The 10,772-nt window shown below is 61.9% G+C and overlaps 1 protein-coding gene across 1 annotated transcript in view; it reads left to right on the top strand.

The window, feature by feature from the left end:
* Positions 1 to 1,087: 1,087 nt before the first annotated feature.
* Positions 1,088 to 10,772, top strand: part of CASKIN2 (CASK interacting protein 2) — a 12,659-nt gene continuing 2,974 nt past the window's right edge. The window contains exons 1-14 of the mRNA XM_004709293.2: positions 1,088 to 1,742; positions 6,933 to 6,984; positions 7,442 to 7,539; positions 8,128 to 8,273; positions 8,369 to 8,464; positions 8,546 to 8,676; positions 8,776 to 8,884; positions 9,157 to 9,265; positions 9,442 to 9,536; positions 9,622 to 9,883; positions 9,983 to 10,104; positions 10,189 to 10,249; positions 10,369 to 10,460; positions 10,633 to 10,743. Of these exons, the coding sequence (XP_004709350.1) occupies positions 1,649 to 1,742; positions 6,933 to 6,984; positions 7,442 to 7,539; positions 8,128 to 8,273; positions 8,369 to 8,464; positions 8,546 to 8,676; positions 8,776 to 8,884; positions 9,157 to 9,265; positions 9,442 to 9,536; positions 9,622 to 9,883; positions 9,983 to 10,104; positions 10,189 to 10,249; positions 10,369 to 10,460; positions 10,633 to 10,743 (1,578 nt within the window). The 5' untranslated portion in view covers positions 1,088 to 1,648. The remainder of the gene's footprint in view (positions 1,743 to 6,932; positions 6,985 to 7,441; positions 7,540 to 8,127; positions 8,274 to 8,368; positions 8,465 to 8,545; positions 8,677 to 8,775; positions 8,885 to 9,156; positions 9,266 to 9,441; positions 9,537 to 9,621; positions 9,884 to 9,982; positions 10,105 to 10,188; positions 10,250 to 10,368; positions 10,461 to 10,632; positions 10,744 to 10,772) is intronic.

Below are 10,772 nucleotides of genomic sequence, written 5' to 3'. Positions count from 1 at the left end.
TTTCCTGCGGGAGGCGCCGGGCCGGCCTTGGAAGAGGAGGGGAGGAGGAGAAAGGGGGCAGGGGGCAGTGGGAGCCACCGTCCGGAGAGCCGGGGACCGCACAGGACCAGCCGGACCCCGGCCAGGCAGCCGCGAGAGGTGAGGCTGCGGGGGTCCGCGCCCTTGGGGGCAGACACAAACTAACTTTTCCTGTGGGATCGGCGGGCGCCTCCATCTCCCTGCCCCTTCCGTCCTCCGCGCGCCCCCTTTCCCAGTCCTCTGGCTGCGCTCCCCTTGGCGCTTGGCCCTTCGGAGCCTTCCCGCCGCTTTGTTCCTCTGCCGGCCTGCGCTGGGCCGGGCTGGGGGTCGCGCGGCTTTGCAGGGGCATTCCGTGGGGCGGGGGAGCCAGCCCGACCCTCGGCGCTGCCCGCCGCCGGCTGTGAAGGACAGTGCCCTTTGGTTTGGGCGTGGGACGTTTGGGGCGGGGTGGGGGGCGAGTCGTCCCCCCCAGGGCCCTAGGCCTGCATGGGCGCATGCCACGGGACGCGGGCAGCAAAGCCTGGTCGCCGAGGTACTGGTGACGGCTTTTCTGTGGGCCTCAGTGTGAGGCATGGGGGCCCACGGAGCTGGCTTGCCAGCGGGGCCCCCAGCCCTGTGCCTGTGCTGCGCCCAGCTGCACCCTTACCCCACACAGAGTAAGGGTGGGTCAGCAACAGGTGCCGGTGAACCTCTCCCTTCTGAAGAAGGACCTTCCACCCACCGTGGGGAAGCCATCATATCAGCTCCCTGTGACAACCCCGGCTCATAAAGAGCTGGGGGCCAGAGCTCCCTGTTGTTGAAGTCAAGCATAGATAACGAGACCAGCAGGGTCAGGCACCTTCCACACGGAGTAGCCAACTCCTGTCCCCACGCTGAGCCTTGCCCACCCAGGCCCACTTGCCAACTGGCCTGCTAGTTGTCTGTGGGTGTCAGGGCCTCGGGCTGTGGAGAACAGGCTGTTGGCGCCGCCTCTCCCCTGGTCGTGCCGCCAGGACACTTCTGCCCCAGGTTGAGGTGCTGCCAGGTACCCTGGGGCACAGGTGACTCAGCCTCCCTCCCAGCACACCTAGCCCTCCACAGCCTCTCCCCTCCCTGCGGCACCCTCTCTCCTTTGAGGGGTTCAGCCCCTCCCCTGGCCCCTGGAGAAATCTAGGGTGATTTGGGGGCTCCCTGGAGGCTCCACCCAGCTCATCCATCATCCGAGCCCTGCCTCTGGGACCCTTGCAGGCTGGGACACCTTGGCCAGACCCCTGAGACGGACATGTTCACGGCCCAAGGGAATGCTGGCTGCTCCCTGGGAGGGTACTAGTGCTCCCAAGCCAAGCTGGGCCGAGTGGCGGGCCCAGTCCCAACGCCAGCGCGTCCCGGGCTGTCGGAAGCTGCAAGCTGACATCCGTCCAAATTTCCACACAGCCTCCGCCCCCTCGGAGATCAGCTTTCCTTCCTTCGTGTGGTGGCAGCACCTTGAGGGAGCATCGTCTGCGTGTGACCAGCAGCCCCCTTGCCCGGGCACCAGACACACCCCTGGGACCCCTGGCCCTGCAGGGGCCAAGGCATGGCCCCGTGAAGCCTCAGTTTGCACCGCTGTCCCCGCCTCTGCCCTGGACCTCGGAGGTTCCCAGAGCCCAGCATGGGACGGGAGCAGGACTTGATCCTTGCCGTCAAGAACGGGGACGTGACTGGCGTGCAGAAGCTGGTGGCCAAGGTCAAGGCTGCAAAGACCAGTGAGTACCTGATGTCCAGGCTGTCAGCTAAGACATATCCCTGCGTATTCAGGTTGTAGAGAGGAGGGAGGGAGGGACATGACAGGGATATGGGCACTCAGAAGGCCTGCTTTGTTTTAATCGAAAAAGTGGGAAAACTAGAGAAGTCGATAGGTTCTCTTACTGTGTGTCCCCCAGGCAAATCATTTGACCCCTGTGGCCTTTGATTTCTCCTCCCGTGAAGTCAGCTGGGTGATCAGGTACTTGAATTCAGACCTGAAAACTGCATGCTATGCTGATTGTGTGCCAGGCTCCGGTCTAAGCACCACGCCACCGCAGTGAACTCAACGGACGGAACCCGTGTGGAGTTGGTTCTAATGCAAAACCACCCGACGGAGAAGAGTGGGGCTGGTCCCGGGGGTCTGCCAGCGCTGTGTACCTTTTTTGTTTTTTAATTTATTACTAGTTGGGAATTATGACAGATAACGTATCATTCCATAGTTCTATCACGTCAAGCAGAATTGTACAATTGCTACCACAATCAACTTCCAGATTCTTTTTCTTCCTGGACTCCTGTTTACACCCACCCAGCCCCTACCCCCAATGGGCAGTGTGCCTTTATAGACTCAGACAGCCTCCTCGTCCTCCCTGGGAGTGCCTGGTTGGTTCAAGTGGCCGCCTTTGTGGTTAGTGCCACCGGGGCTCCTTGGCATTCCCTCTAGCTGGTGGTCATTAAAGTGTATTCTTTGGAGGGGGGGCATCCTTCCTGGTAGTGGGTTGGGAGACACTGAATAGATTGGGCCCCTCAACCCCTACCCCCTGCCCCCCCCCATAAACACACTCACTCTTCAGGGTGTTTTCATAGAGCATGTTGTAATGGAAGGCCCTTAAGAACATGTTTGTTTTTGAAGAGTTCTGCTATTTTTTTTTTTCTAAGTGAAGTACAGTCTAACCCCCCATGGACAGCCATCCCCCCCGCTCCTTGGTCTGTTGGGTCCCCTAGGGGGATGTGGCCAAAGTTGATATTCTGGGGCTTCTCCACAGGCTAGGGAGCATAGCGGAGCCCCTGTCCCTGCCTCCTTGTGTAGGGAGGAGACCCTGCCCCCACCCCTTCCAGCAAAGCAGATCTCTGAGCTTCAGGATGAGCTCCTAGGTCACTAGACTTGTCACCTTGAGTTCCTAGACCAGGAGGTGGCCTGTCATGGGACTGGGACAGAGGGCAGGGTTTCCTGGTCGAAGAGTTTTCCTGGGAGCTGACACCTTGGTCCCATGGGCAGGAAGGAGCCCCCAGGCCTCGTGAAAATGGCTAATGACCCCCACCCACATCTGGGTGGCCGAACTTGAAAGGATTTCTGAGGCTCCCAGGAATTGTGTGCATGTGTGTGTGTGTGCTGGAGCAGGAGACGGGGCTCTCTGTGTGTCCTGAGGATGCTGGTACAGGGTCAGCGCACAGGGAGAAGGTGCCTTGAGGCCCAGGGGAGGGCTGTGGAGACCTGGGTGGGAGCCACTCATCTCCCCACTCCATGTTGCTTTTGGCCAGCTGCCCAGTGGGGTTTTGGTTGGAGCAGGGGCTGCCTCAGGCCCTGGGGGGCAGGCAGGTGGGATGCTGAGGTGGATAGTAGGAGCCTCAGCTCCAAGGAGCAGGTGTGCATGTGTGTGCCTGCCGGTCCCACAGCCTATGGGGAGAGTTTGCCCCTGTAGGGGCCCGCACTGAACCCACTGGTGACAACAGCAAGATTTCTGGTGTCATTTCCAAACCTTCCAATTGGCAAGGGGGGTGGACTAGCAATGGTAACTGACGTGCTTTTTTGGCTAACCAGGCCGTCAGTGGTTCAAACCCACCAGCCGCTCTGCAGGAGAAAGGCTTGGGCGATCTGCTGCTGTAAAGGTGCAGGTTTAGAGACCCCGGGGAGCAGCTCCCCTGTCAGGTGGGCTCAGAGGCACCAACCCCAACAGTTCACACGGTTCTTGAATCCCCGCCACCTCCCTGTGAGTGCCCAGTTGCCATCCAGCCACTGGTGGCTCTGGGGACGCCACGTGTGTAGGAGCAGAACCAGGAGCCGCAGGGCTGTCAGAACCAGATTGCCAGACCTTTCTGCATCGGCACCTCTGGGTGGACTCGAAACCCCAGCCTTTGAGCTAGAAAGCTAGAAGCTCATGGTGTTACCCACACAGGAGCCCCCTGCGAGAGAGATCTGTGGATCCCGTCTCAGACAGGAAAGGTTGCTCCCAGCAGGCTTGGGGCCTTGCTTAAGGTCACATGGTTAGTGTCCGACCTCAGAGACAAGCCTCTGCCCTCTGCACGCTCCGAATCACCTGGGGATTGTTCTAAGAATGCAGACTCCCTGAACTGCACTTGAATCTAGAAGCTTCCAGGACAGTGGTTCTCAACCTGTGGGTCTCGACCCCTTTCATAGGGGTCACCCGATTCATAACAGTAGCAAAATGACAGTGATGAAGTAGCAACGAAAATAATTTTATGGTTGGGGGGTCACCAGCACATGAGGAACTGTCTGAAAGGGTCGCGGCATTAGAAAGGTTGAGAACCACTGTTCTAGGAGCATCTGAGACTGCCCTTTAGAAAGCTCCCCAGGTGATACTGAGCCAGTTCCCAGAGCGAGGCAAGGAAGCTGCCGGAAGGCAGGTGTCCAGGCTCCCTCTCACTTTCTGGAACTTTCTATCCAAGGAGAAAGCAGGAGGGGTGGCCGCCACCTCCTCCATTTGCTCTCTGGTCACTTGGCACTGGCATTCCCTGCCCCCATCCCAGGCCATCTTCAGGGAGCAGATGGCAGGGGGAGGGGGGCTGAGCAGTTGCCCGGCCCCTCCCCTCCCTCTACCCCACTCCTTCCTAGCTGTCCCCTTCTCTGGCCTAAGGAAATGGAGTGGGCCGGGAGTGTCCGCCTGAGCTCACATCCGCTGCCGGACCTAAATCAGGAGTGACCATGCCACCCCCACCCCCAGCTAGGACAGAAGGTTGTGCTGCAGGGGAAGTGGCTGGAGCCACCTCCAGGAACCCGGCCCCTCTGTCCTCCACCACGATCCCCAGTCCAGTCCCGGAGTCTCTCCCGGGACTGCATTTCCGGCCATTGTTCTAGAAGAACCGGAGCCACCCAGCCTGCCCTGCCCATGTTCCAGTCCCTTCTGTCACTTAGTGCTGCCTCTCCCTGGAACTGCCCGTCCAGGGCTGTCCAGGCTGGCGTCGGGGTAGCAGGGGAAGGGCATTCTATATGTGACCTTCCCCGAGGGATAGGGCTGCCCAAGGTGACAGCCAGCAGCAGGCGGAGTGGGGATTTGAATTGCACACTCCCTGTTCCCAACTCCCGTACTTCCCACTACCACCAGCTCCCCAGGCAGGGGGCTTGGAGGCCTCCGGGCTCGCCACTCCTGGCCCTGTATTTACCTTTCTGGAGTGGCGTCACTCAGCTCAGCCCCAACTGTGGCTGTCCCCTCCCTGCTCGCCCGCCCCACACTCCCCCTTCGCCTGGCCCCTCCCTGTTGGAATGAGGCCCTGTCTTGCCCAGGCTGTTGGGGCATTCAGGGGCCCACCAGGGCCGGGGGCAGGCCTGGACCAGCGTGCCTGGCACCCTGCCTGGCCTGGGGTAAGCCAGGCCACCTCCTTCCCTTCCCGGCAAGGGTGGGCTGAAGCAGGAGGCAGGGGTGCCTGGGCCAGGCCTGCCCCTCTCCCCTCTTCTCCCACCCCACCCCCTCCCCTCCCATCCCCAGCACCCTTCAGTGGCCATGCAGAGCCCCACACCTGCACCAATTCTGTCCCCAGAGAGCGCTGAGCTCGCCGCCCCTGCCGAGCCCCCAGCTGCCAGGAGGGCCCTTGCAAGGGTGAGGACAGCTGACCCTGGGGCCTGTGGGTGCAGTCAGCAGTTAGCCCAGAACCAGGGACAGTGGGGGATGCTACCAGCTTTCACTGAGGACGGGGCCTGAGTGATAGTGGCGAATGAGGAAGGCAGGTGCCCACATAGCACCACGGGTTCAGCACTGGGCTGCTAACCACAAGGTCATCGGTTTGTATCTACCTGCCTCCCCAAAGGAGACAGATGGGACTGTCTGCCCAGCACAGATGTCTATGTCTCGGAAACCCTAAGGAGCAGTTTGACTCTGCCCCGTGGGGTTGCTTTGAGTCAGAAGGACCCCAGGGCAGAGGACAGCAGCTCACCAGTAAGCACTGCACAGTGGGGATAAGAAAAACAAGAAAACAAATCACAAATAAACAAAACTTAATGCTCACTAAATGATTCTTGGAGTCTTAGAACACTGAATGATGTCCATGTGGTTTCCCAAACTGACAATGATCAGGAAACAGGTCGCCAGGTCTTGCTTCCGCAGCACTCCTGGTGGGTTCACACGTCAAGCCTGTACATTAGCAGCTGAGGTCAAATAGGTTGTTCCTTCCTTCCCTTCCTCCCCCTGCCAAACCAGGGACTCAATCATGGTCCCAAAACCCTCCCTGCCATCAAGTCAGTGCTGACCCATAGTGATAGCGACCCTCTAGGACAGGTGGAACCACCCCTGAGTTTCCTGGATCGTAACTTTACGGGAATAGAAAGCCTCGTCTTTCTCCCATGGAGCCGCTGGTGGTTTCGAACTGCTGACCTTGCAGATCCCAGCCCAATGCATAACCACAGCACCACCTGACAAAAGCCAGGCCAGGTACCCACGACTGCTGGGAGGCCGGTGCTCTGGTCAGCCCATTGCATAAATGAGGATGTTGAGGTGAAGTGGCTCCTTGAGATCACCGGGCAGTCAGGGCTGGGTACAGGGCTGCCTGGTGCTGCCTTCACACATACACACCACTCAGGAACGGACCCAGGCTGCCACGATGTCTGGACTCCAGCCCTTGCTTGCCTAATGTCCTCCTCTCCTTTCTCTGGGGCCCCTCCTCCGCCCGGTGGGACAATGGGGCTCCCTCCCTGGCCCGTCCAGGCAGGAATGCTAACCATGTGTTCCGTGGGCCTGTCTGGCCTGGGCACAGCGGCCGGCCAGCCCCCCAAGCCGCTATAAGCAAGCTGGGCCCTGCAGGCGAGTGAGCGGTGGGAGCCACAGGGCCGGGACGGAGAGGGCCATGGGGCAGGTGCTCTCCTGCATGCCCAGAGGTCAGTGGGGTGTTACAGAGATCAGTGGGGCTTGAAGAGGTGGGGGAGCCAGGGGGCGGGAGGAACGGTTTGATGATTCTCTGATGTCCCCCACTCTGACCCCTAGAGCTCCTGGGCTCCACCAAGAGACTCAATGTCAACTACCAAGATGCCGACGGGTAAGCCTGAGCCTCCTACCCCATGTCCCAGGAGCTGGGAGGGGGGAGAAGAGGTGGGAAACCCTGGGTGCCAGGTCAAAGTGGACCCTTGAAGTGTGTTTGCTGAGAGGTAGGGTGGGCGGCAGGGGCCCTGCACCTCTCTCAGGGACTCTGTGGGTCAGACTCTTGCTGGGCCCCCTCTTCACCCTGGAGGCTAGGAGCCCTCGGGCCCTGCTCCCACGGCCCCCTCCCGGGCCAGCGGCAGGGAGACAGACAGCCCTCTCAGCCCAGACACTGGGCTCTTTCATCCGGCCTGAGCTCCCACGGCCGGCGGGTGGGGGCGGGGCACAGGCCACAGTGGGCAAGGCGGCCCCCCTGCCAGCCCGCTGGGTGGCACTAGGCTGTGAACACTAGGGTGGGGGTGTGGGGGGCAGGCTGCTCACAGACACCCCCGTCCTGGTCCCCCCTCCCCCGCCAGCTTCTCTGCACTTCACCATGCCGCCTTGGGGGGCAGCCTGGAGCTCATAGCCTTGCTGCTGGAGGCACAGGCCACCGTGGACATCAAGGACAGCAATGGTGAGATGCGTGCCCCTCTCCCAGGCTCCGCTCAGACCTGGGGTCAAAGGGCTCCCGGCATGGCAATAAACCAACTCATGGTCGGCACCCCCAGTGGTGTGGGGTTCAGAGACGGATAGCCAGGCCTTTCTTCCAAGGTGCTCCTTGACAAACTTGTACCTCCAACCTTGCACCTCCAACCTTGCAATGAGCATCCGAGGAGGCTCCTGGTTGTCTCCACAGAGACCCCATCCAAACCACTCGCTGCCATCAAGTGGATTCCAGCCACCCTGTAGGACAGGGTAGAACTGCCCCCGTGGGTTTCGAGATGCTAACTCTTCAAGGGAGTAGAAAGCCTTGTCTCTCTTCCTCCGAGTGGTTGGCGGTTTCCAACTGCTGACCTTGCGGGCAGAGCTTCTCCCGGCGTATAGATGGCCTTGCTCACGCATCCCGTCTGTGTGACTGCACTGTGCCATCGGCCCATTGCTCAAATGAGAATGTCGAGACTCAAAGGTTATGTTGTCAAGAGGTGGGGCCAGTGGGATCCTGCTCTCCCTCTGGGACTTGGCTCAGGCCCTTCTCCCACTGAGACCCTTCCCCTCCTGCCAGGCATGCGCCCACTGCACTATGCAGCCTGGCAGGGCCGGCTCGAGCCTGTGAGGCTGCTCCTGCGGGCCTCTGCAGCAGTCAACACTGCCTCGCTGGATGGACAGATCCCGCTGCACCTGGCTGCGCAGTATGGACACTATGAAGTGGTACGGAAACCCCTCGGGCTGGGGGACCGAGCAGAATTGGGGAGTGGGGCGGGCAGGTTCGGGGCACTCTGGCTCACCGGGCCCTCCCCCACCAGTCAGAGACGCTCCTACAGCACCAATCCAACCCGTGCCTGGTCAACAAAGCCAAGAAGACGCCCCTGGACCTGGCCTGTGAGTTCGGGAGGCTCAAGGTGAGGTTGGAAGCCCCGGGGGTCAGTCCTGGCATCTGGGGGACCCCAGAAGAGGCCCTAACTGGCTGCTGCCTGCTACAGGTGGCTCAGCTGCTCCTGAACAGCCACCTGTGCGTGGCGCTGCTGGAGGGTGAGGCCAAGGACCCATGTGACCCCAATTACACCACGCCCCTGCACCTGGCTGCCAAGAATGGCCACCGAGAGGTCATCAGGTACTTGCTGCTGCTGACCTCCCCCCACCCCACGCCTGCCTGCTCCCCACCCTGCTGGAGACTTGCCTCCTACCCCGGTGGCTCTCTGCCCACCCCCAGGCAGCTCCTGAGGGCTGGGATTGAGATCAACCGCCAGACCAAGGCGGGCACTGCACTCCACGAGGCAGCACTCTATGGCAAGACGGAGGTGGTGCGGCTGCTTCTAGAGGTGGGTGGGGGTTCTCCCAGGCCACCCGGCAGGGCTCACAGAGGGGGGCACCTGGGGGGTGTTGCACATCAGCGGGAAGAGGCTGCTGCAGTCCCAGCTCTGCTTCTGACTGAGTGACCTTGAGCTCGTCCCTCACCCCATCTGGGCACTTCCCTGGCAGCTGCTGGAAGACTGGAAACCCAAGAGGGACACCTGCTGGGGGCAGCAGGGAGGAGGAGGTCGGAGGGGAGAATGTCAGGGTCAGCAGTCACTGACCCGCTCTGTGCCCACAGGGCGGGGTGGACGTGAATATCCGGAATACGTACAACCAGACTGCTCTGGACATTGTCAACCAATTCACCACCTCACAGGCCAGCCGGGAAATCAAGCAGCTACTTCGGGGTGAGCGCCTGGGGGGACCCGGCGAGGCCCAGGATATGCGGGGGTGCGCTGCTCCTGAGGAGGTGCTGTGGAGATGAGGAGGCAGGGGCCTGGGGGAGGGCTGTGAAGGGGACCGAGGGGTGGGACAGTGTGTTGTGGACTCTTGCTCAGTGAAGCCCGCCCTGCCCCTCTCGCAGAGGCCTCTGGGGTCCTGAAGGTGCGCGCTCTGAAGGATTTCTGGAACCTGCATGATCCCACCGCCCTCAATGTCCGGGCTGGGGACGTCATCACGGTGAGGACGTGGTCCTTCCTGGGCACTGCCTGTGTGTCAGGGGCCGTGCCTGGCAGCCAGTGACCGCCCACCCCGCCTGCCACAGGTGCTAGAGCAGCATCCAGACGGCCGCTGGAAGGGCCACATCCACGAGAGTCCCAGGGGCACCGACCGCGTGGGCTATTTCCCCCCGGCCATCGTGGAGGTGCTCAGCAAGCGGGTGGCCGTGCCTGCCCCCCGCCTCCCCTCTGTCCCTGCCCCCCTGTGCCCCGGCCTCCCCAGGACACCGCAGCCCCCTGCAGACGACCCGCTGCACCCTCTCTCCTGCAGTCAGCTCCCTCGAGGGGGCCTCGGCCCCGACAGTCCAGGTGCGTGTCCCCCAGGGGTGGGGCGGGCCCCAGAGTGAGCAAGGGCAGCAACTGGCAAGACCAACTAGAGTTCTCATCCTGCGGCCCCGGCCCCCGCAGCAGGTGACAGGAACAGTGTGGGCAGTGAGGGCAGCGTGGGCAGCATCCGGAGTGCCGGCAGTGGGCAGAGCTCTGAGGGCACCAATGGGCACAGCACGGCCCTCCTCATTGAAAACGCCCAGGTAGGAGGGGACGGGGAGTTAGGGGGTGGCCAGCCCCCCGCCTCTACTACTAGGGTAGCGAATGCTGTCATCCCTGCTCTCTAGCCACTGCTCTCCGCCGGCGAGGACCACCTGCCACCTGGCTTGTACCCCCAGCCCCTGGCAGGTAGGGAGGACACGGGCACCCCTGGGGTGGGGGGCCAAGAAGAGGGGCATGTGGGCGGCCAAGGGCTGGGCACCCCTTCCTCCTGCTGACTCTGGTTCTGCTTCCCTTCCTCACTGAAGACAACCCGAGCCCCCACCCGCTGGCCCCCTACCGCTCTGGGGAGCAGATCTTCACTCGAGACGTGAGGCCGGAGAAGCTGCTAGAGGGCAAGGTGTGCCTCCATGGGAGGGCTGTGGCAGGCGGGCTCCACGTCTCTGGACCTCACCAAGGATACACTGGGCCGGGCCTCATGGGAGGCAGCTGCCAGGGTGCCCCAGCCCCGCACAGGCAGGGCCTTGGCTCAGCCCATGTGTCATCGTGTCCCGTCCCTCCCCACCTCCAAGGATGCTCGGGCCATTCACAACTGGCTGAGTGAGTTCCAGCTGGAGAGCTACACGGCCCACTTCCTGCAGGCTGGCTACGACGTGCCCACCATCAGCCGCATGACGCCTGAGGTGGGTGCTGGGATGGGGAGGCTTGGGGG

The sequence above is a fragment of the Echinops telfairi genome, unplaced genomic scaffold (genome assembly GCF_000313985.2).
Source record: "Echinops telfairi isolate 266 unplaced genomic scaffold, ASM31398v2 ScPeMD7_7458;HRSCAF=8496, whole genome shotgun sequence".
Classification (NCBI taxonomy): domain Eukaryota; kingdom Metazoa; phylum Chordata; class Mammalia; order Afrosoricida; family Tenrecidae; genus Echinops; species Echinops telfairi.
The sequence above is the reverse complement of the archived record's forward strand: the minus strand, read 5'-3'. Positions and strand labels throughout refer to the sequence as shown.